Here is a 26,905-nt window from a genome sequence, read left to right on the forward strand (position 1 = left end):
TGTTTTTGTAGTACCCTTTGCTTTTTTCTTTTTCTGTTTCTTTCCTGTGCTAGGAATTAAACACAGGGCCCTTGCACATTCTAAGCATAAAATGTACCACTGGGCTACATCCCAACCCATATCCTTTGCTTTTTGAGAAGGTTCTTATTTCCTCCAGTACTAAGTTGTGTTCCTTCTTTTTCTCTAAAAAGGATATTGTGATGATGATAAGAATTTGGTAGATTAGAAAAACAATGCTATTATACTTGACATGTTGCTGTATAACATTGTTGATAATGTTGACTTAATAAATCAAACATTTCCTAGATGGGTTCATATTCAAGGAAAAGATCGACAGAAATTGCTATTTAGCAAAATATATGCCCCATATCATTCATGTACTTACACAGGCAGAAATGTAAAAGAAGTCAAATGAGAATTGAGAAGTAGATAGAAGGCTAGTGTGTGCTTGGAGAGGTAAGAACACTGGAGAGGAGTAAGATGCATTTCTATATGCAGGGAAGTTTGGGAAACTTGAAAATGTTTGTGTGAATAGTTAAGAAAGCATGAAGAATGATCAGCATAAGATGTGGAATATGTATTAGAATATATCAAGGAACTTGGACTCTTTTAAGGCATGGCTTATATGCATTGAGGCTAGAAGTTATTTGTAACATATAAAGTATAGCCCCAGTGACACTCTCACATCTTACGAGTTTGTTTATGTCTTCATGATAGTTTTGAAGGGAGTACACATTCTTTTAAGACTCAACCTGTCATTAATGTTGTTGTTATTCAGTGTTTAATTCCAGGAAATTATTCTAACCTTCATAATGTCTTTCTGGGATGTATGTGTATGTGTGCATTGGGGATTGTACCCAGAGCCTTGCACATGATAAACATGCACTCTACCACTGAGCTATGCTCACAACCCTGGAATATTTTTAAACTCATCTTGTGTTTGCATTCATGAAAGTAATAAAAGTTGATGAAGTATAATTAGTGTTATGTGCTTATTTTCAATCTTACTCTTATAACTTTATTTTTGTCATTGTTTGTGTTGGAGCCTCATACATTTGGGTCCATAAACAATTTGGATTATTAAGATCATCTGTTTCTCAGCTAAGATTAGAAAGTGCCAGATATCTCAAGTGATTATCAATTTAAATCATAGTCATTGTCTGAGATGAAACAGGTCTTAAGTACTCATAATTTATTTACTAGATAGTTTTACTTTTAGAGAATTCACTATTTAAGTTTCTGATATGCTTCTTAGTAATATAACTTACAAAATATAAAACTCATTTAGGTGTGCATTGCCTAAAGTTGTAATTTTTTCACATTGATAAGTTCTAGTTCTGCCATTTCTCACTACCAAGCTGTTCTAACATAAACACAGTTAAAATAAAAATTATTGTAGGAAGTTTCTAGTATGTATATCCTCGCTCCCATGAGAAATTATAGGTTGTTTAAGAGCAGTAACTGAGTAAAGAGAAGAATCTTCTGTTGATCCAGCTTTTATTTCAATCAATCAATAAATGGGTTCCTAAAGAGTAAAGGGAGTATGATATAGAACTTTATGGAATTATCAATAAATGAAAGCATCCTCCCTCCCAAGCAGCTTCTCCCATGGAGACTACAACTGTGGACAAGTCTGGAGGTCACCCTCCTTTACAATCAGGCCCCTTCCTTTCTAGACCCTTTTGCTTCTCTTTGCTGGGACTCTGTCAGAAATCAAACAAACAAAACATTCATAGCTAATTAGCAAGGAAGAAAAGCCTCTAAAAGACTAAGAGGCATTTGTTGCCTGCCCTTCTCAGAGTTAAATACAGGTTTTCCAAGGGATGAAGCAGCATACTTTAGTTTTCTAAAACTTAAAAAAAACAACAACAACATTTTTTCAGATAGATATATTTTACATAGGAAGTACATACACAAATGAGAAGGGATAGGAAGCTGGTCTGAATTTTTATGAGTGAACTCTACTATTAAAAAGGGACAAAAAGCTGCAGAAAACTGGAAAAACCTCACAACGTAAGGCAAACATTCCTTACTTCAGCTCTATGAAAGGAGGGCTTTAGATGCAAGTACTCAGAAATCCAGAGACAGAATTTAAAGTTTTCTAGTTTTATTGCTAGATGTAGAAAAGATAAAAAGCCACAAAATGCTAATTAGCTAGGATGTTAGAGATATTTAGTCTTACTAATTTCATATTTTGTAGATGAAAAATATTTAAGACTCATATTGGTGGAGCATTTTGTCCAAAGTGACACAACTAGTTAATGGTAGAAGTGAAACTTAAAGTAGATAAAAATAAATATTAACATATAAGAAATATAAAGGCTCAAAAATAAGTTTTCCCAATAGCTCGATAACTAGAGCTTCCTATTTAGTATAATAAATTGTCTAATTCTAAACTCTCTTTCAGAATAATCAGGCTGATTATAATTATGATAAAAGCTGTAGAAGGATTCTTATATTGGATTGGGGCACAATAGAGGGCTTCTATGGTCTTAGTTTATCTCTCTCTTAGCCCAAGTTGTAAAGTAGCTTTTAGACTTTGCATCTTTTGAGTACAACTGTCTCAGGCAGAAGAGGGCACAGCTTCTGGTTTTCTGTTGTATTTTTATTCCCTTTTATGAATTCAGTATTATTATAGTTCTGTATAGAAATGTTGAACCTTATTCAAAGTATACTTATTTTTTTCTATATTCTTTATTCTTTACTATAAATGTATTATACATTATGTGTAATCCTGAAATTGTAATAATAGTCAATAAAACAACAAAATTTAATATAGAGCATATCACTTTGTAGGCAGATTTTCAGAAATGTACTTTTGGTGTCTTCCTGTGATTAAGGTTATTTGTTAGCACAAATCTCCTCTTTTGCTCTAAGCTATCAAGCAGTCAAAAAGAAATGGAGTGGGCTGGGGCTGTAGCTCAGTGGCAGAGCGCTTGCCTAGCATGTGTGAGGCATTGAGTTCAATCCTTAGCACCACATAAAAATAAATAAAATAAAGGCATTCTGTCCATCTACAGCTACCAAAAAAAAAAAAAAAAAAGAAAGAAAGAAAAGAAAAGAAATGGTGTATACTCAGTCTTTTTTCCAATTACCTCTTCTCAAAGCTTTTCCACATTCCTTGTTCTCATATTTCCTGGCTTCTGCTCACTTTAGATCAGTGCCCTTTTTTCCAATCTTTCCTTAGGTTGCTTAATATTTTGAAGTTTATAAAAAGAAGTAAAAGCAAGCCAAAGTGTAACACAAGGCCAGCTCAGTATGTTATTTTTATCACATAATGAAGTATGTCACAATGTTAAAAGAAAGATTTATGTATGTATTTTCTTCACATCACAGACCACTAACCTCAGAAATATTACATCTTCAAAGTTTGGCTAAATTATCATCATTATGAAGTCTTTATAAGGCCAACCCAAAAGTTCCCATGGTACATTCTCTTGTACTAACTTTATAACACTTAGCATTTTGTATTATAAATTGAGCATCCCTTGATCCCAAAATGCACCAAAATTCAAAATTTTTTGAGTTATTGACATTGATGCTACCAGTTTGATAGCTCAGTGTACACAGAATTTCATATACAATATTAAGAATGTTGTATGAAGTTACCTTCAAGAATATTGTATAAAATTATTTTCAGGCTATAAGGTATGTATGAAATATAAAATAATTTTGTGTTTAGACTTGGGTCTCATCCCCAAAATATCTCATTATCTATATACAAATATCCAAAATTTAGAAAAAATCAGAAATCTGAAACACTTTTGGTCTCAACCATTTTGTATGAGGGATATCCTGAAATTCCAGTAGCTGTAAATATTTTTCTGGATTATTCCATATGTCCATCATGGTTGTTAGGAAAGGGAGCATTCTGTTCTAGCTAGGCATTCAGGAACTGAGCACAATGATGTCTTTGCCAGCTTCTAGCTGTGCCCATCTGAAACATGTGTTCTCCTTGCTCACCATGGCAAGTGTAGAGAGCTAGAGATTTGCATAAGCTTTTCTGTTGATTTGTAAATGATATTGTTTTTAAACAATACTTTCATCCACAGTTCATCTAGAACTAGTTCTTTGAACCTACCTGATCTTAAGAGGACATGGAAATGTAGGGGAAAAGATAGAATGCTGGGCAAGTACCATCTTCTCTTCAGCAAATATTTATGTGTCCTTACTATGTACCAGGAACTGTACTAGGCCATGGAAATTAAAATAGAAAAGAAAAATCCTGTTCTCAAGGAACTTGTATTCTATATTCCAATTTAGTTTATTTATTTTAGCAGTATCTGGGATTGAACCCAGGGTCTCACATATGCCGGATAAGCACTCTACCACTGAACTACATGCTCATTCCTATTTTTATGCCTTTTTGAAGGACAACTTTTGTATCATATAATCCCCGCATATCCTAACAAAAGAATACATAATAATGGTTCAGTAGATAAATATAAATAAATATATATAACTTTTTGTGCAGGTGCCTATACTTTACAGTTAAATACAATGAATACTCATGACATAAATTTAAGTTTGCCTTAATTTCAAATGTAAAATCAAGCCCTCAGCTTGTTGTCTACACAGGTGAATATTGAACTCTTCAAGAAGTTTTGTTAAGTATAAAGAAAGTTGCTTCTAGATAGAGTAAAAGCTTTTGCTCATGATTCTACCCCAAACAATTATAAACTCCTAGAGAATCAAACTCTTTCATTTTTAATACAGTATTATGGAACTAAATCTAGGCAGTTCAGAGCCTTAATGAATTAAAGTAAGCATTCATTTATTTGTTAAATATTTATTAAACCTCTATGATGGGACAGGCAATATATAAAAGATGAAGGGATGAATATGATGTTTATATTCGTAGGAAATATGTAACTCCTGTTTAGGTAAACTGGAGTTTATTCTGGACTCAAAATGACTTTTTTTTTTTTTTTTTTTTTTTTGAGGAGAGAGGTATTTTCTCTTCTAAATACAACAATTGTGTTCTCTTGAAATAACCTCTAAGGAAGAATGGGAAAGAAGAAAGATTGGAAACAGTTGATCTTGTTCAACCGCTTTTTGAGTGACTGATCCCCTTTAGAACTTAAATAACAGTCACCTAGTCTTTTCTGGAATACTACCTCCTGAGTCCGTCTATTTTATTTTTACCAAATCTTAATTACCAGAAAATGCTTCCTTGTTTGTCCAAAAGTTTTATCAAAACTTCCATCTCTGAAACTTATGTAGAATTCACACCATTCTTTCCTGCAGTAACCCTTAAAATATTCTGAGGTAGTTATCAGGTTATCCCAAATCTTCTCATCTCCAATCTGTTACAAGATACAGAGAGTTTCAAGCTGCCTCACCATTTGATCACTTTTCTTTTAGAGTCTTCTGTTTGTCAGTGCATCTGAAAGTGTGATATCCCATGCCATATACAAGGATAGTTGAAACAAAGTAGTTATTTAGTACAGTGGAACTTTTTTAAATTATAGGTTTGTTAGTGAAGTAATGCTTTCTGGAAAGCACATATGTAATTATAATTTGAAAATACAAGTAGGATAAGAAAAAAAGAAAAAGCATGAGGAACATTTAAATAAAATGGAACAAATGGAAGACGCTCTGCCTTCAACCAATAGTGAATGAGACAGGAATGTATGGAAACTCTTGGATTAGCTGGAAAAGGTTAAGTTGTTCAGTGCATTGCAGCCCTCAGATGAATGTTGTTTGGGATCAAATAGGTATTTTAAAGAAGAACTTTTTGTGGAATTGTGTGCTATTGCAAAAAGAAGAAACATTAGTAGAGAAATGTTCAAATTTGGCAAGACCACTAGAAGGAAGTTGCTGTTACCCAGCAACAGGTCTTTCCATTGAGACAAGAAGGATATAGATAGAAATCATATAAGCAGCAAGATACAGGATTTGGCCAGAGGCATTTGTTGAAGTATAAATCATTAAAAACTTACCCTTTTGGTAGACAACAAGATTCTAGTCAAAATGATAAAAATATAAAGCCTAACTAGGCACAAAACATCATTCTTCAGTGTTTCCCAAACATTGACAGTTATCGTCACAGTGATTTCTCTGAGTTAGGTAATTTTATTATCCCCATTTTATGAATGAGAAAATTGACCCATAGAGAAGGAAAGTGATTTGCTGAATGTCATATAGCTAGTAAAATGGCAGAGCTGGGATCTTCATCTGGGTAGTCTGGCTCCAAAATCTGTCCTCTTAATCATATCTCACTGTACTATACTATGATGATTGATTTCAACCTACCTCCTTTCACCTCTCATATATAACTAACCTTTGCCCTTCTTTTTTTTGCATGGTGCCACATTTCCTACTCCCCTCAAGGAGCCAATGCCTTCCTGGCCTTTTCTTCTTCCCTACTATTAAAACCTACTCTGTGGAAAGAAGCTAATAAGCTCATTCATTCATTCACACCAAGGTATAAATAACTGATATGGCTTAATATAAAATAATACTCCTCCAGGGTTGAATTTTTTAAGGGGGGTGGGGAATATTAAGGGATGATAAAACTTTAACCCAAAACCCTGTTGAAATTTAAAGTATATATGGGCATGGGAGAATGAATAAGTTGGGTGCATGACCTTCTGTGCTTTTCAAGTTACACCACTGTTTAGCTGGCCCAGGACTGTGGGAACCCTTCTAGTAGAAATGAGGTAGAAACATAAAAATGAGAATGAAAAGAATAAAGAAACATCTTTACTATATTTATGCAATGATTTTAGAAATACCTTATTATTTCCCTAATTCATTATCAGATTAATAATAAGAGTTCTGAAATAATCCAAAGAGACATAGAATGTAGAAGAAAGCTTTGACTTGGATATAGTCATAGATGAAAAGAGATAATTCCAATCTAGGGCTTAAGTGCTCATGTATTTACTTCTGATCTGGGTGGTGTCAAAGATTGGTTTTATTTCTTTATTTTCTGCAGAAATAACCTTCTCAGATGGATCTATGATATATCTGCCTTAAAAATCTTAAGAAATCTTAGAGTCTAGTAATGTTACCCTACAGTTATCTTTGATACCTTTCTTTTCTTATTCCATATTAATCATCAAGTCTTTCATTTCTTTCTTTATAAGGTTTTTCATATATTTCAATCTAGTTGTGTTCAGTTAACACTTATTGCCCACTCTATGGCAAGATACTTGCACTGGGTATACACATATTCCTATCTCAAATGTTCTATCTTCTAGGAAAGAATACAGCATTATATATTCATAAAAGTGTTTAAGTACAGAAGTAGCATACAGGAGAAGATATTGCTTGAACAGTTTTCAACTATGGAAAGTAGTTTGCCAGAATAATGGTGGGGGAGCAAAATCACTTCAGCTAGAGGGCAAAGCAAATGTAGTCATGGAAACACAGCGTGAACTGGTAGCTACAAGTGTTGTTGCTATAGAATATGAAGTTTAAGTCAAGGCATATAGGGAATATGTTTTACTTTTTTTTTTCATTGTTAGGATCATCATATACCTAAAGCATCAATTTGTTCATTTTCATGTCTGTGATTATTTAAGGCCTAGTCGTTTGGGGGCACCTTGCTGAAGTCTCTTACCTATGTGCACTCATTGAGACTTTAGCCACTATATCTTACCTAAGTGTGTGCATTATGTGTCCTCAGTCCTCAACCCTCCATTATTATAGTTTGTATCTAAAGGTGATGGAAGGAGGAGGATGACTTTTCATTTATATCACCATGTTCATATTTGTTTTATCATCAGATCTGCACATAATAATTTTGAAAATATATTGGAGGTAAGGGACTAATATGAAAATAGACTGAGTGCTGCCAAATAATTCAGTTCAGCAAATGAGTTTTTCTCTGTCTGTCCATCTAATAGTGTGATTTCAAGAAAATGCCATATGATGGAAGAAAACAGGAAGTGTAAAGCTCCTTTTCATATATGAGAGAAAAGAGTTTACTTAAATTTATACTCATGCAGTTTCTGGCTTTAATTCTTTTTTTTTTTTTAATTTTTTATTGTTGGTTGTTCAAAACATTACATAGTTCTTGATATATCATATTTCACACTTTGATTCAAGTGGGTTATGAGCTCCCATTTTTACCCCATATACAGATTGCAGAATCACATCAGTTACACATCCATTGATTTACATATTGCCATACTAGTGGCTTTAATTCTTCAGGAGAAAAAACTTGTAGAGAAGTGTTTATTCAGTTTTTTGTGTTCATCATAAAATTTGAAAATATATATTAAAAAAAAGAATGCCTACTTATAAAATGAATATACTGCTTTAAAAGGAAGTTATAGTGAAAACACTGACAAAGCAAACTGATTTGTATGTTAATTTACTTACAACTTCTTTTTTTAAGGATGCTGGGCAGTTTTATGCTAAATATAAAGAAACAAGATTGAAGGAAAAAGAAGATGCACTGACTAGAAATGAACTTGAAACACTTCCAAGTGAGTTTTAAAGATTCTCTTACTTTGTTAACAGTGTCATATAAAACTGACTAAATTTGGATTGTCTTTAAATTCATATTCAGCAGTCATTAAATTTTTTATGATTTCTTTACCACTTTCCAATAGACTCACTTGTACTTAATGTATTGTGCATAGAAAAATTCTTTATTACTAAACTCAAAGTCCAAAATCCAAAGGAGGGATAAAATCAATATGGAGTCACACAACTCTTCAAGTATGGGGTCTTCCAAAATCTACAAAGTCCTATTATATTCAGTACTATGATTATAATTGATTTGGGGGATGGGCACTAGGGAGTGAACCCAGGGGCACTCTACTACTGAACTACATCCCCAGCCCTTTTTATTTTTTATGTTGAGACAGAGTCTCACGAAGCTGGAGAGGCTGGCCTTGAACTTACCATCCTCCTGCCTCAGCTGCCTTAGTTGCTGGGATTACAGGCATGCATCACCATGCCAGGCACAATTGATATTTAGTGCCAAATCTAACCAACTACCGTATATTTTAACAGTACTGTACAATGCTATAGCATTGTTTTGAAAGTCTTTGTTCCGTTTGCAATATTGTTGTATGATGTGAGCAACCTTGAATAAATGATCAGCATATTATAAAGAAATCTTCCATTGAATACTAAAGATAGTTCTTCCTGATTTTAGGAAAAGTTGAACATACTATTAAAGAAGACATTTTCCAACCCCTGGTCCTTTTATCTAATTTTAGCTTTTCTTTATCTTTTCCACACATAAATGCTCTGTGTCTTTACATTGCTTTATTTTATCCAGAGCATCTCATACCACTTAACATTATTTATTAGTTTTGTTTACATCTGGTTTCTTCCAATAAAATATAAGCTCCATGAGGGTAGGGACTTTACATGTGTTGCTCACTCCAAATTTCAGGGGTTAGGGCATAGTAATTTTTAAGGTGCTATTTTTTGTCTACAATATTCCTTCGTGTTTCTAGGCAGCTTTAAGGACTGTTTTTTATATTGTGTCTGCAGCATTGAATAGTGTTCTGGCCCATAGCAAATGTTCAGTAAATGGATGAATGGATTATGAACTGTAAATAAGTATAGTTCCATGTATATTTATAAATGTCATCTAAGCATCTAGACAAGTTTCTAGACAATTACAAAAGACAATTACAAAATAATATTCATGTCAGTTATATAATTCTTTAAAGCAAACTTCTGTTGAGAGAAGAATTAGGATAATAGAAGATTACATATTAAGGTTGGCAGATGCATGTGGTGGGAAGAAATGGGCAAATGAAATTACAAATGTAATTTTTATATAATTGTTTTTAAGTAAGATAGTACATAAATATTTTCAAGCCTTTCAGATTCACCAAAAGTAAAAAAATCACATTAATAAAAAAGAGAAAATATTAAACTAACCTAGATTTTACCTGTAGAGAGAGTGTGAACACACTATATTTCATAGCTTCATATAATTTTTTGTAACAAACCAGTTATTACTTTTCAATTTTGGCATATGTTAGAATTGTCTAATGATAATGAACTAACTATACATATGGCCTGTATGAGAATACAGGTTAAATATGAAATACTTATCACAATGAAAAAGCTCCTTCTGAAGTTTGTAGTCATTTTTTTCTAAAATTGTTCAAAGATTTTTGTTTTTGTTGCTTGTGGTATTTGGGCCTCATGTATGATAGGCAAGGGCTCTACCACTAAACTGTATCCCCAGCTATATTCAAAGACTTTTGTTCTAAGAATTTGATTAAAATTCTAAGATTTTAATAATACTTTTATTTTGTTCCTTAATTTAAAAATGTGAAGGAACACAAAATCTTAAATAAGTATCTGACAGCCCTCTCTGTTCTTCAGTAGATATATAATAGTCTTCTAAAACATTTGAAAATTTATTACTAATTTATCAGTTATTGAAACTCAGAATAGAATAAGTAAATGTAATAAAACATGTAAAACAATACTCATACTAGGCTCTAGGTAATGAGACTGCTGTTTCTCTCTCTCTTTTTATTTTCCTATTAGTGATAGATTTGGAAAAGGTGATGGTATCAACATTAAGAATGGTAAAGAACAGTCACATTCACTGTTAACAATGTCAAAAATTGTCGTGTGTATTTTAATGTAGTCTCTAATGGTTACATGAAAAGAATATTTTAATTAATTTTGTTAATTTCATTGTAGTGTTCTGTATTATGTACTGTAGAATTAATACATAAAGGAATCCCAGAACCTCTAGTGTGCATTTCATTTGCCCCTATCCTCCTTAGTTTTAAGACTATCATTGGAATACTGAGTTCATAATAATATTTCTATCTATTTAATTGAGTTAGTGCAACTCAAGCAGATTAAGTTAATTTTCACCATCTAACTGCTATTCTTCCCTCACATCTATCTGCTTTACTGCTTGTGGTGCAGTATTCTCAGAGGCTTGTATCAGAACTACCTTCAGTAGGGTGTGGTGGTCTTATTAAAATGATATTTCAGAGGAGGGGGAGTGTAAATAGGGTAATTTCTTAAAAATAAATATCCTTCTAAGAAATCTTTGTGCAAAAAAATTGTCAATCTCTGGGAAATGTTTGGCACTTATTTTTATGAACCTTTAATCAATTTTATAAGTTTAAATAAATAAATATTTATAAGAATATAAATATTTTTTGAGTATTTGGGATATTTTTATACATTCTCTATTTATGTGAATTTCATCCTTAAATCACTTTTTAAAAAGTTTTCTGTGTTGGGGATCAAACCAGGCAAATGATTTACCATGGAGCTATAATTCCCTGTCCCATTCTAAATCAATAGAAGTCAATTTTTAAGAATTAAAAATGAAAATGAAACAATTCATATCATGAATGGAAAATTCATTTATATATGTACATATGTATATACACATATATATGTGTGTATATATATGTATTTCTATATGTAAGTCTATATATTTTTCTTTATCTTTTTGGTACTAGGGATTGAACCCAGGGGCACTCTACCACTGAGTCCCAGCATTTTTTTTTTTTTTTTTTTTTTGAGACAGAGTCTGGTTAATTTGTCAAGGCTGACTTTGACCTTGCAAACCTCCTGCCTCAGCCTCCCAAGTAACTGGAATTACAGGCATGTGCCACCAGGTCTGGCTCATTTTTTAAAAAGTTTTTAAATTTACACATAAAAATTGCACATATTTATGGGATACCATGTGATGTTTTGATACATGTATGTATTATTATATATGTTCAAATCAGGGCAAATATCTATTTTCTCAAATGTTTTTTATTTTTTTGTGGCAAAAACATTCAAATCCTTTCTTATTAGCTTTTTAAAAATAATACATTATCAATGAATGCAAAATAGATGTTTAGCTCATTTTATAGAGATATTGTCTGAAAAGGTCATTATTTGAATAGATAAAAGAAAAGGTAGAAGTAAAACTTAGTAATTCCTTTGCTCTTTTCTCTATAACTTTTATGATTTTAAAATTACAAAAGTTATCAAATCCTCCTGCCAAGTACATCTTTATATGTAAAAATACTGTTTTCGACATTAGTCATGTTTTGCTGCTTGTTTTGTGCACCCCGTTGCATGTTCCAGTGGTGGACCTAAGTTGGTTACCAAGGAGACACAAAGTAGGATGAGACATTTAGTGACAGTGGGGACAGAATATGCCTTTTTAGTGTCTCAGGATGAGAGAGCATTCACCTTCCTTAAGATAAAGAATATTCGTTTCCTAGAAAACTTGGGTTCATGAAGAAAGGAGATGCTGATGCTGATGTATAAATTAATTCACAGGTTAATGAGAAAGAGGAAAAAAGAGGCTTGGCGGGGAAGTGTAGCTCCAATTTCGATTTAAAACACTTTGACTTTGCCTTATATATAGGGTGTTCATGGATAGGAGAATAACAAGATAACTGAAGATAACTTTATTTATGGTAAGGCATGATTAGTCCCCAGCTCCATTATATTTGGAAATAGGACTAATTGAAACTCTGTACCTCAACTTAGGAGCTATATTATGTTTTAAAACCCAGTAGAAACCATACTTCCAAGATTTTGTATGTAGATAAAAAATCCCTAGAGAATATTTTATACTAATTATAATAAAAGAGTGAATTTTTTGAATAATACAGCTCAAATATAAATTATCAATGCCTTTAATATTTCAAATCATAGTGCTATGTATATATGCACTATGTTTTACTTTTCTCTCTAAAATGATTCCATTAAGTTTTTTATCTAATTGAATATATAAATGTTTGTGGCTATAGATTAATAATTCAAATTTTAATCAAAAATTTACCTATTAGTTTGGAAATGAATACCTAATTTAGTGGTATGCTTTACAAAATAATGTGTGAATTTATAAGCTTCATGCTGTCTGGTACTTATATATATATATATATGTCCTTTGTGGCTATAAACCCAGAGCCTAGAACAATGCCAGGCATATATATATATATATATATATATATATATATATATATATATATATATATATATATATTACATACTCAGTAAATATGTCTTGAACTAATGAATGAATTTAGAAATACTAAGGCTTGGATTATAGCTCAGTGTTAGAGCACTTGCCTAGTATGCATGAGGTCCTGCCTGGGTTCAATCTCCAGCACTGCAAGTAGTGGGGAGAAATACTCTATTACTCTTTTCCACCCTCATACTTCTGAAAACAATTTAAACTCTTCAACAACATTTCTTCAAGAATGTCTTTGGCATCACTAAAACTGTTTTTTGAATAAACAGCTCAGCTTTCCAGACTATATCATCCTTATTTCTATATATATGGTCCCTTTATTTTTTTTATTTTTTTATTAGTTGTTCAAAACATTACAAAGCTCTTGACATATCATATTTCATACATTTGATTCAAGTGGGTTATGAACTCCCATTTTTACCCCGTATACAGATTGCAGAATCACATCGGTTACACATTTGCGTTTTTACATACTGCCATACTAGTGTATGTTGTATTCTGCTGCCTTTCCTATCCTCTACTATCCCCCCTCCTCTCCCCTCCCCTCCCCTTCCATCTTCTCTCTCTACCCCATCTATTGTAATTCATTTCTCTCCCTTGTTTTTTTTCCCTTTCCCCTCATTTCCTCTTATATGTAATTTTGTATAACGATGAGGGTCTCCTTCCATTTTCATGCAATTTCCCTTCTGTCTCCCTTTCCCTCCCACCTCTCGTCCCTGTTTAATGGTAATCTTCTTCTCATGCTCTTCCTCCCTACTCTGTTCTTAGTTGCTCTCCTTATATCAAAGAAGACATTTGGCATTTGTTTTTTAGGGATTGGCTAACTTCACTTAGCATAATCTGCTCTAGTGCCATCCATTTCCCTGCAAATTCCATGATTTTGTCATTTTTTAGTGCTGAGTAATACTCCGTTGTGTATAAATGCCACATTTTTTTAATCCATTCATCTATTGAAGGGCATCTAGGTTGGTTCCACAGTCAAGCTATTGTGAATTGTGCTGCTATGAACATTAATGTAGCTGTATCCCTATAGTACGCTCTTTTAAGGTCTTTAGGGAATAGTCCGAGAAGGGGAATAACTGGGTCAAATGGTGGTTCCATTCCTAGCTTTCCAAGGAATCTCCATACTGCTTTCCAAATTGGCTGCACCAATTTGCAGTCCCACCAGCAATGTACAAGTGTACCCTTTTTCCCACATCATCGCCAGCACTTGTTGTTTGACTTCATAATGGCTGCCATTCTTACTGGAGTGAGATGTTATCTTAGGGTGGTTTTGATTTGCATTTCTCTGACTGCTAGAGATGGTGAGCATTTTTTCATGTACTTGTTTGATTGATTGTATGTCCTCCTCTGAGAAGTGTCTGTTCAGGTCCTTGGTCCATTTGTTGATTGGGTTATTTGTTTTCTTATTGTTTAATTTTTTGAGTTCTTTGTATACTCTGGATATTAGGGCTCTATCTGAAGTGTGAGGAGTAAACATTTGTTCCCAGGATGTAGGCTCCCTATTTACCTCTCTTATTGTTTCTCTTGCTGAGAAAAAACTTTTTAGTTTGAGTGAGTCCCATTTGTTGATTCTTATTTTTAACTCTTGTGCTATGGGTGTCCTATTAAGGAATTTGGAGCCTGACCCCACAGTATGTAGATCGGAGCCAACTTTTTCTTCTATTAGACGCAGAGTCTCTGATTTGATATCAAGCTCCTTGATCCATTTTGAGTTAACTTTTGTGCATGGCGAGAGAAAGGGATTCAGATTCATTTTGTTGCATATGGATTTCCAGTTTTCCCAGCACCGTTTGTTGAAGATGCTATCCTTCCTCCATTGCATGCTTTTAGCCCCTTTGTCAAAAATGAGATAATTGTAATTATGTGGATTGGTCTCTGTGTCCTCTATTCTGTACCATTGGTCTACCCGCCTGTTTTGGTACCAGTACCATGCTGTTTTTGTTATTATTGCTCTGTATTATAGTTTGAAGTCTGGTATCGCTATACCTCCTGATTCACTCTTCCTGCTTAGAATTGCTTTTGCTATTCTGGGTCTTTTATTTTTCCATACGAATTTCATGATTGCTTTATCTATTTCTACAAGAAATGCCGTTGGGATTTTGATTGGCATTGCATTAAACCTATAGAGAACTTTTGGTAAAATCGCCATTTTGATGATGTTAGTTCTGCCTATCCATGAACAGGGTGTATTTTTCTATCTTCTAAGATCTTCTTCTATTTCTCTCTTTAGGGTTCTGTAGTTTTCATTGTATAAATCTTTCACCTCTTTTGTTAGGTTGATTCCCAATTTTTTTTTTTTTTGAGGATATTGTGAATGGGGTGGTTGTCCTCATTTCCATTTCAGAAGATTTGTCGCTAATATACAGGAATGTTTTTGATTTATGCGTGTTGATTTTATATCCTGCCACTTTGCTGAATTCATTTATTAGCTCTAGTAGTTTCTTTGTAGACCCTTTTGGGATAGGATAGTGATAATTTAAGTTCTTCTTTTCCTATTTTTATGGCTTTAATTTCTTTCATCTGTCTAATTGCTCTGGCCAGTATTTCGAGAACTATATTGAATAGAAGTGGTGAGAGAGGGCATCCCTGTCTTGTTCCAGATTTTAGAGGCAATGCCTTCAATTTTTCTCCATTTAAAATGATGCTAGCCTGAGGCTTAGCATAGATAGCGTTTACAATGTTGAGGTAAGTTCCTGTTATCCCTAGTTTTTCTAGTGTTTTGAACATAAAGAGATGCTGTACTTTGTAGAATTCTTTCTCTGCGTCTATCGAGATAATCATATGGTTCTTATCTTTAAGTCTATTGATGTGGTAAATAACGTTTATTGGTTTCCGTATATTGAACCAGCCTTGCATCCCAGGGATGAATCCTACTTGATCATGGTGCACAATTTTTTTTGATATGTTTTTGTATCCAATTCGTCCGAATTTTATTGAGGATTTTTGCATCTAGGTTCATTAGAGATATTGGTCTGTAGTTTTCTTTCTTTGAAGTGTCTTTGTCTGGTTTTGGGATCAGGGTGATGTTGGCCTCATAGAATGAATTTGGAAGAGCTCCTTCTTTTTGTATTTCCTGAAATAACTTGAAAAGTATTGATATTAATTCTTCTTTAAAGGTTTTGTAGAACTCCACTGTATACTCATCCGGTCCTGGGCTTTTCTTGGTTGGTAGTCTTTTGATGGCTTCTTCTATTTCCTCCTTTGTTATTAGTCTGTTTAAATTGTGTTTATCTTCCTGACTCAATCTGGGCAAATCATATGACTTAAGAAATTTGTCGATATCTTCACTATCTTCTATTTTATTGGAATATAGGGTTTCAAAATAATTTCTAATTATCTTCTGTATTTCTGTAGTGTCTGTTGTGATATTGCCTTTTTCATCCCATATGTTAGTAATTTTAGTTCTCTCTCTCCTTCTCTTCGTTAGCATGGCTAAGGGTCTGTCAATCTTATTTATTTTTTCGAAGAACCAACTTTTAGTTTTGTCAATTTTTTAAATGATTTCTTTTGTTTCAATTTCATTGATTTCTGCTCTGATTTTAATTATTTCTTGCTTTCTGCTACATTTGCTGTTGTTTTGCTCTTCCTTTTCTAAGGTTTTGAGATGAAGTGTGAGCTCATTTATTTGTTGGCTTTTTCTTTTTTTGAGGAATGAACTCCAGGCAATGAATTTCCCTCTTAAAACTGCTTTCATTGTGTCCCATAGATTCCGATATGTTGTGTCTGTATTTTCATTTATCTCTAAGAATTTTTTGATTTCTTTCTTTATGTCTTCTGTAACCCACTGATCATTCAGTAACATATTGTTCATTTTTCAGGTGATGCAGGATTTTTCCTTCCTTCTTTTATCATTGATTTCCAGTTTCATTCCATTATGATCAGATAAGATGCATGGTATTATCTCCATACCTTTATATTTACTAAGGGTTGCCCTGTGGCATAATATATGGTCTATCTTTGAGAAGGATCCATGTGCTGCTGAGAAAAACGTATATCCACCTGATGATGGTTGATATATTCTATATATGTCAGTTAAGTCTAGGTTATTGATTGTGTTATTGAGTTCTATAGTTTCTTTATTCAACTTTTGTTTGGAGGATCTGTCCAATGGTGAGAGAGGTGTGTTGAAGTCACTCATAATTATTGTGTTGTGGTCTATTTGATTCTTGAACATGAGGAGAGTTTGTTTTATGAACGTTGTAGCACCATTGTTTGATGCATACATATTGATAATTGTTATGTCTTGTTGGTGGATGGTTCCTTTTAACAGTATATAGTGTCCTTCTTTATCCTTTTTGATTAACTTAAGTTTGAAGTTGATTTTATTCGATATGAGTATGACCACTCCTGCTTGCTTCTGAGGACCATGTGAGTGGTATGATTTTTCCCAACCTTTCATCTTCAGCCTGTGTATGTCTTTTCCTATCATATGAGTCTCCTGAAACCAGCATATTGTTGGATCTGTTTTTTTAATCCAAGTTACTAGCCTATGTCTCTTGATTGGTGAGTTTAAGCCATTCACGTTTAGGGTTACTATTGATATATGGTTTGTACTTCCAGTCATGTTTGTTCATTTATTTATTTATTTATTTTAATTTGGCTTGTTTTTCCTCTTTGATTATTTTTTTCTCCCCCTTTACTGAGTTACCTCCTACTGTTAGTTTTGGGTGCTGTTTTTCATTTCCTCTTCTTGTAGTGTTTTGCTCAAAATGCTTTGCAGTGCTGGTTTTCTGGCTGCGAATACTTTTAACTTTTGTTTGTCGTGAAAAATTTTAATTTCATTGACAAACCTGAAGCTTAATTTTGCTGGATACAATATTCTTGGTTGTAATCCATTATTTTTCAGCATTTGAAATATGTTGTTCCAGGATCTTCTCGCTTTCAACGTCTGTGATGAAAAATCAGCCATTAACCTAATTGGTTTACCCCTGAATGTAATCTGCCTCCTTTCTCTTGTAGCTTTTAATATTCTCTCCTTGTTCTGTATGTTGGATATCTTCATAATAATGTGTCTTGGAGTTGGTCTATTACGGTTTTGTTTGTTTGGGGTCCTGTAGGCTTCCAGCATTTGGCAATCCATTCCATCTTTCATGTCTGGAAAGTTTTCTAAAATTATTTCATTCAACAGATTGCTCATTCCTTTGGTTTGGACCTCTATACCTTCCTCTATCCCAATGACTCTTAAGTTTGGTTTTTTTATGACATCCCATATCTCTTGGATGTTTTGCTTGTGGTTTCTTACCAGCCCTTCTGAGTTGACTATACTCTTTTCGAGTTGATAAACTTTGTCTTCATTATCTGATGTTCTGACTTCTATTTGATCTAGTCTACTTGTAATATTCTCATTTGAGTTTTTGATTTGGTTTATGGTTTCCTGCATTTCTAGGATTACTGTTTGATTTTTTTAAAAAATCTCTATCTCCTGGTAGATTTGATTTTTCGCTTCTTGAATCTGCTTATGTAATTCATTTTCAAAGTATTCTTTCATTGTTTGGACTTGCTGTCTAATGACTTCTCTATGATTCCATTCCATCTGAGTCAGTTATGCCTTGAGTTCTTTCTCTGTCCATTTTTCTGATGCCTCTAGGTTCTCCTGTAAATTTAAGTTGTCCTGCATTGTTTGTAATCCTTTTTTCCCTTGTTTTTTCATGGTGTTCACGTTACTTTCCAACTCTGTTTAACTGCTGTGCTTCTGTTTTCTCCTATAAATTTGTTTTGGTTTTGTATATCTCTGTGGTCTCTCCTTTGTGGTGGGAGACTATGTCTAGAGCTGTTGGGCTTTATTGTAATTTAAAGATGATTCATTCGTTTCATAAAAGGCTTACGGATTCTGTAGGCATATGGTGATTTGTTGTTTGGTCTTAGGACTTTATGTTTAGGTTGGGTGCTATGATGGTATGAAGGTTAGTATGTCTTGGCAACTTAGAAGATTTCTCTACTGAAGGGAGATATTAACAGGCGAAAGGATCAGGGTATTTGGTAGTAGCTAGGTACTTCGGAGCCATATAGACAGTCTCGGAACATTTACCTACTTGCATTTAGAAGATTACCCGTAATGAAAGTCATAATGCTTGAGGTGAACGTTAGGGGGAAGAGGAAGGAAGAAGTCCTTAAAGAAAAAGAGGGATAGAAAAATAGGTAGAATAGAGGAGAATGGAAAGAACAATAAAAATTGAAAAGGGAAAAAAAGAAAAAGAAAAAAAATGATAAATGAAGTCTTAGAGTTCTATTTTCTTCTCTTCCAGTAGGTGGAGCTGTGCCCTCTGAGCCAAGCTTCTGCCCTCTATGTGCTGGCAGCAATCCCTGTAAGGCAGCTCCTTTTCCCCTACTGGGCGTCTCTCCAATCCTGTTAGTCCAGAGCCATTTCTCTTCTCCGGCCCCTCCCCCCTTCCTCCTGCCAGCCAGGCCCTGCTCACCAGAGGTGTTCTCCACAGATCTAGTTACACTTTCAGCCCCCCTGAGTGCCCTATTTCCCGAACGACTGAGCACTCTCTCTGTTTGCCATTCACCCAGACCCCAAGGTTGTGGAGCGGGCGATCTGGGAACCGTCAGCTTAAATTGCCTGGACTCCTTTGGTGGCCACACCCCCGGGAGCTGGCAGTTAAGGCCTTGGGTGTCGCTGCTGGTGGTAGGGGGAGTTTGGGGTCGGGAGTCCCCTGTGCTTCCCTCAGCCCCTACCTTCACACCCACGGAGCTCTGGGGCTAGATTTTTGAGGTTTCCCAGCTGTATGCATCTGGTGGGGATGGGAGTCACACACCTGTTGAAGTGATTTCGCTGCGAAGGGATCCCGTCCGCCAAACTCTGGTGACGTCAGCTCTCTGCTATGGCGGGCCCCAGACGCCTTGCCGGAGTGTCCGACCAATGGGAGGGGTGGGTCTGACCTATGTCTGATCTGTCCCAGTCTAGGTTTCGGTTGTCGGTCCGCTGTTTCACGAAGGCTTGGTTAGCAACCTCTTCAAAGGGTCTCTACGCCACACATGGTATCCAGTATCCGGCAGTGCTGAAACACCTCCTTCAGTGGCGGTCCGCACCTCCGCGCACAGGTTGACCGAGATTCACCCCTCTGGGGCAAGCTGTCACCTCCAATAATCCCAGACTCCCCGTCTAGGTCTCACTACAGCGTAATTTTGCTGGGAGTTTCTCAGCAGGCATAATCCAAACATTCTGATGTGTCTCTCTGTCTGCGTGGCTAAGGAGGTACTGAAAGCGCTGCCTCCCTGCCCGCCGCCATGTTGAGTCTATATGGTCCCTTTAAATCTATATATAATGATGTCTCTGGAAATTTAAACCCAAACTACAAGTACTAGTCACCTAATATTAGGATCTTCTTTTCCTGTTTTCATTGTTACTACAATAAAATTGTGTAACGTTTTTCAGTTTGTTTTTACTTGGAAATAATTATAGACTCACAGAAAGTTACAAAGAAGTTCCATGTACCCTCATCTCAATTTCTGTCATTGCTGACATCTTATCTACCAAAATCAGGATATTGACATTGATACAAAGTGTTAACTGGTACTTCTGTACTATTTTATCATATTTATATATTCATGTAACCACCACCCCAGTCCATACTGGGGCATTGTTAGCATTGTTTTATCTTTTTCTTATTCTACCCTCAGTCACTCCTATTTCTTTCACCATCCCCTGACATCCCTAATATCCTGCAACTATTAATGTATTTTTCATCTCTATAACTTTGTCATTTTGAGAATGTGATTTTTGAGGATCATAAAATATGTGACCTTTTGAGATTGGCTTTTTTCACTCAGCATAATGCCAAGTTTTTCCATGTACCAATAATTTATTTTTTCATAGACGAATAATATTCCATGGTATTCATGTATCACAATTTGCTTAAGCATTCATCAATTGTAGGACATTTTGGTTGTTTATATTTTTAGCGATTGTATATAAACCTGCTATACATGGGCAACTTTTTGTATGAACTTAGTTTTCATTTATCTGGGAAATGGCCAAAAATGCAATTGCTGGATTATATGGTAAATTTATGTTTAGAGTGTTAGGAAACCATAAAGCTATTTTCCAGAGTGCCTGTACCATTTTACATTCCACCAGCAATGTGTGCAAATGCTGGTCTCTGCATCCTCACTGGCATATGACATTGTCACTATTTTTAGTTTTAGCTGTATAGAGATATTATGGTATTAATTTACATTCCCCTGATATCTAGTGATGGTGAAACATTTTGCATGTGCTTATTTGCTAACCAAATATTCTCTTCAGTGAATTGTAACCTTATATCTTTTGCCTGCTTCCTAATTGAATCTTTTTTACTGTTGAGTTTTGAGTGTTCTTTCTATATTTTAGATATGAGTCCCTTATCAGATATGTTATTTGTAAATGTTTTCTCCCAGTCTGTAGCTTTTCTTTTCATTGTAGAGCAAGTTTTAAATTCTAATGATAATTAGAATAATTATCTAATTGTTTTCTATGAATTGTTTTAGGTCAAAGATTTAAAAGTTTCCTCCTGAATTTTGTTGAAAAAAATTATAATTTTATACAATCCTGTGATCCATTTTGGGGGGAGTATTGGGGATAGAACTCAGGAGTACTCAACCACTGAGCCACATCCCCAGCATTTTTTTGTATTTTATTTAGAGACAGGGTCTCACTGGGTTACTTAGTGCCTGGCTGTTGCTGAGGCTGGCTTTGAACTCGCGTTCCTTCTGCCTTGGCCTCTCACTGAGGTCACAGGCATGCACCACTGCGCCAGGCCTCTGTGGTCCATTTTGAGTTCGTTTGTCTTAAAGTTGTAAGGTTTAGGTTGAAGTTCATTTTTTTTGCTTCAGCACTGTTTTTTGAAAATATATTTCTCTTCCATTGAATTTCACTTAATATTTATCTTAAATCAGTTGCACTTACTTGTGTGGGCATAAGAATTTTCTTCTAGATTCTTTATGCTGTTTCATTGGTCTACATTTCTTTTCCTCTGCCAATATGATACTCTTGATTATGTGGCCATACAACTTTTAAAATTGGATTAAGTGATTCTTCCCATTTTATTCTTCTTTCTCAAAATGTTTTAGCTATTCTAATTCCTTCACCTTTTAGTTTCTGCTTCTAGGATGGTATTGTGTTGCTGTGTCCTGGGGAGGGGACAAGTACTGTGTCCTCACATGGCAGAAGGGGTAGAAGAGGAAAAGGTGCCTCTATATGAAGCCTCTTTTATATGGGCCTTAATCCTATTCCTGAGGGAGGATCCTCTATGACCAAATCACCTCTTAAAGAGCCTATCTTGTTGGAGATTGTTTCAACATGAATTTTGGAGGGGCATAAGCATTCCAACTATAATATTAGGTTTCTCTTTTATATTGTTTTTTGTATGACCTTAGTATCAGAGTAATACTAGCTTTATATAATAAATTAGGAAGTGTTCTATTTTCTAAAAAATGTGTAGTATTGGTGTTAAATGTTTGGCAGAGTTCTCTGGTGACACCACCTAAGCTTATCTTTTTCTGAAGTTTTTAAATTACGAATTAATTTTCCTTTGTAGTGATGAGGCTATTCAAATATCAATTTCATATATATATATTCATGGAGAGTTGGTATAATTTGTATTTCTGAGAAATTGGTTGATTTCATATAAATCATCAAATTTATATATCTAGGGACTGAGATTGTGGCTCAGTGGTAGAGCACTTGCCTGGCATGTGTGAGGCCCTGGGTTCGATCCTTAGCACCACATATAAATATAGAAATAAAGTAAAAAAATCCACTGGCAACTAAAAAAAAAAAATTATATATCTGGAGTTTTTCTAATACTCACTTTTTCTCTTCATGTTTGTATGTCCTATGATTTCCCCCTTTTCAGAAAGTGTTAATATTGGTAACTTTTGTCTTCTCTCTTTTTTCTTTATCAGTTTTGCCAGATGTTTTTAAATTTTATTAATATTTACAAAGAATTTTTCCATTGATTTTTTTTTCTTGTTTTTGTTTTCAGTTTTGTTGATTTTATTATTTCCTTTCTTCTGCTTGCTTTAGGCTTGTTTTTATCTTTTTAAATTTGTTCTAATTATATATGACAGCAGAATGCATTTCAGTTTTGTTTTCATCTTGGTTTCCTAATTTTTTTATGTAGACATTTAGAATTTGACTTGAAGCCTTCCCTCTCTTTCAATGTAAACACTTAGTGCTGTAAATCTCCCTCTCTACGAATGAGTACTGGGAACTGTGCCACCAATGAAAGGAAATCCTAAGGAAGTACACTTCTTTACAGAGCTGTGTCGTACCATCCTTTGGGCCTCTGCTGGAAAGTAGAATCAAGTCTCAAATAATGCCTTTTTAATTATGTCCTCTAGTATCATAGATGTAGGACAGTACTATATCATACTCTGAATATAAAACTTCTTGTACCTGCTTTATGATACATAGTAGTGGCCATGCTTTATTAGAGCTGGGTTTTTTTTTTTTTTTTTTGATTTATTTTTTTTAATTGTTGAAGACCTTTATTTTTATTTATTCATATGTGGTGCTGCGAATCGAACCCAGTGCCTCACACATGCTAGGCAATCTCTCTACCACTGAGCTACAACCACAGTCTGCTCAGAGCTATTTTAAAGGATGTTACCATGAATGTTTTCTTTTCAGATGATGGTTGAAAAGTTAATTTAAAAAAAAAAAAAAACCAGTGCCAGGTATCAATAAATAAATAAATTTCCCTCTCTACTGTTTGGGCTATGTCCCACATATTTTGATATATTGTAATTTCATTTGATTCAGATTCATTGTTTTTCTTTCTTGAGATTTTCTCTGTGTGATCCATTGATTATTTAAAATTATGTTCTTTAATTTCCTAGTGTTCAGGGATTTTCCTTTTACCTTTTCATTACAAATTTCAAGCTTGATTCACTTTTAATGAGAAAACACACTCTGATGGCAGTTAATTTAAATTTGTTAATGTATGTTTTATGGTCCAAGATATTGTCTCTCTTTGGCATATATTCCACATGTATTTGAAAAGAATATATATTCTGCTTTTGTTAAATGGAATGTTCTACATATGTCAGTTAAATCCAGTTGATTGATGATATTGTTTAGTTCTATATTCTTTCTTACCTTCTGTTTAGTTATGCTTTTAAATATAAAGAAAGGGGTGTTGAAGTCTTTGACTATAATTTTGAATTTGTTTTCAGTTCCATCAGTTTTCTGCATTTTATTTTATAGCTCTGTTTTTGGGTGCATACACATTTAGGATTGCTATGTCTTTTTGGTAGACTGACCTTTTTTATAAGTCATTATACAGTATCCCTTTTCATCCCAGATTTTCTTTGTTCTGAAGTCTACTTTGATATTAATTGAGTACCTCTGCTTTCTTTTGGTTAATATGTGCATGGTATATCTTTCTCAATCCTTTTACTTTCAACCTACCTGTATTTATATTTGAAGTGAGTTTCTTGTGGATGGCATATACATAAGCCATGATTTTCATCTGCTTTACCAATCTGTCTTTTGATATTATAGAAGGTGGTATTCCAAGTGCCACTGAGCAGTTGTGAAAGCCCTGATTCTTCACTAGGCTTCCTCTGAAACTATTATGTCAGGGAAAGACACAGATACCTTATTACTGCCCAGTAGACCTGAAAGTCCAGCCTACTCATGTGGTCTCCACTGACTCCACAGAGGGAGGGGAGAATCTTCATTACCTCTCAGCCTTCTCTCACATCCTTCTGGTGGGGTAGTTGGAGTGCCTCATTGCAGGCTGGTAATGGCAGAAGTCTAATCTTCCCATTAGCCTTTACAGAGATGAGAGGTATGGGGAAGAGGGTGTGGCTACAGTTTTTTTCTGACTTGTTTGCCTGAAACAATGGTTGTTATTGTCAGAATATTTTCCCAAGAAAAATTACCTATTACCTGTGTGTGATAAAAAAAAAAAAAGATACGTTTAAGATGTTGTGACTTGCTTAATTTGTACAATACTATCAAGGTACAAGTATTAATCTTAAGACCTGAAAAATAGCCTGAAGTTCCTGACCAAAGAACCTTAATCACTATTTGGTAAATGTGTCCTGCCACAATAAACACTTGTACTTTGAGACAGAAAATATTTGATCAAAGTAGCTGGCTTATAAATTGAGTTGTTTAAGTTTCCAAATATGTAATAAACAGACTACTTGTGCCAGAATGTTTTTGTTTATTTGTTTGTTTTGTGGTGTTAGGGATTGAATAGGGCCTGTGCATACTCGGAAATGCTCCACTACAGAGTTACACTGTCCCAGAATTAGTTTGTTTTTGTTTTGTTTATTCCTGGGTCCAAGGTCCTTGCCACTTTGTTTGGAAAGAACATTAAACTGAAGGACCCCCTTAAAATGATAATTGGCTCATTTATCATTCCTTTGATAATCTTACTGAATTAATTTTGGGGGGACGAAGAAACCATTTCTCTTCACCAGACATGTAATGAATCAGGGTTTTACTTTTGCTTTTTTGCTGTTTATTTTTAATTTTGTTATTTGATTTTTTCTTTAGTTAATTGGTTTGATTTTGTTTTTTGCCTTTGTCAGGCCTTTATCATTTGGAATCAATTTATCTAAACTTGATGCCAAAATTTAAGAAACTTTAATAAGGCCCCCCTCCCCAGCATCAAGATACTCCATGTTTTTATTTAACTCAGAATTTTTCATATAAACTTCATAATATTGCTAAAAATAGTCTGAGATTTGTTTTTTTCCTGAATGAAGTATAAATAATGATATGTTCATTACTTCCAGAATTCATGATGCTTGGATCCATGCTGATTATATAGGTGTTACTAAAGATAGAGAATTAGAGGAATGATGAGACTGCTTAGCAAATAGAAGTCTTTAATTTACTTAAACATATTTTCTAAAAGACATTTAGTTTTGAAAATACCTATTTTTAAAAAATATGTAAAATCTTGCCAATTATAAAACGTTAGATGATATAAACTTAGCCCTACATTATTAAAATGGCACAGAATTTAAAATTTACTAAGCTATTGACTTGTGGTTTTAGAAATCTGCACTTTCAGATAGATTTATATTGTATCACCTTTTTAAATCTTATGTTTATGTTAATAATTTTTAAAGTATATAAAAATACATTCATATGTTATTTATTTTTACTGTGATGTTTCTTCTCTTTTCCTTTATTGTTTGTCTCTGTTTCCTCTATCCTTCATTTTTCCCCCAACATACCTTAGTATATTAATCCATATTTTTTTCTATATGGATTATAGACTAATATTCAAATATATTCACATGAATATATGTAATATATACAAACATATACAGATATGTACACATAGGGATTTGGAGATGTGTTATTTTGCCTGAATGTATAGACTTATATGCTTTTCTTCATCTTGCTTTTGTTATTGAAATTCATGGAATCTCTGTTAGTCAATTGCTGTAGCTCTACTTCAGTGGTGATCTAATATTTCTCAGTGTGGATCTAATATTTCTCAGTGTGGATGCATGTTCAATAATTATTCAGTCATTTCTCCTACTAATAAGCATTTATTGTTACTAGTTTTATATCTCTCTAAAGAAAATAATAAATAGTTATACACACACATACTCATATACATACACACATACAATTACATTCTAATACTTTTGTTGCTAGGGAAAAGGTTAAATTTTAATTTTAATAGATGTTTATAGACTGCTTTTCTATAAGGCTATAATAATTGTCATTTTTACCACCAATTTAGAGATGGCTTTTTCTCTGCCAATAACACATATTATTAGTTTTTTAAATTTCTATTTGATGGTTCACAACCATATTTGACATTGCTCAAATTTGCATTTCTTTAACCTTTAGAGAGTACGAACATCTTTTCTTGTTTCTCAGCCAAATGGATTTGTTCATCTGTGTATTGCCTATTTGTGACCTTTACCTATTTTTTTCTATTGGGTTGCCTATTCCCTTGTCAATTTATTTAATCTCTTTATTATACTCTTTATATTAATCTTCTGTTTCTT

General features: G+C 33.9%; 1 protein-coding gene across 1 annotated transcript in view; it reads left to right on the forward strand.

The window, feature by feature from the left end:
• Positions 1–26,905, forward strand: part of Dnajc1 (DnaJ heat shock protein family (Hsp40) member C1) — a 225,857-nt gene that overhangs the window by 112,552 nt on the left and 86,400 nt on the right. The window contains exon 7 of the mRNA XM_027928571.2: positions 8,348–8,438. Coding sequence (XP_027784372.1) covers positions 8,348–8,438 — 91 coding nt within the window. The remainder of the gene's footprint in view (positions 1–8,347; positions 8,439–26,905) is intronic.

This window comes from Marmota flaviventris, chromosome 12, assembly GCF_047511675.1.
Source record: "Marmota flaviventris isolate mMarFla1 chromosome 12, mMarFla1.hap1, whole genome shotgun sequence".
NCBI classification, from domain to species: Eukaryota; Metazoa; Chordata; class Mammalia; order Rodentia; family Sciuridae; genus Marmota; species Marmota flaviventris.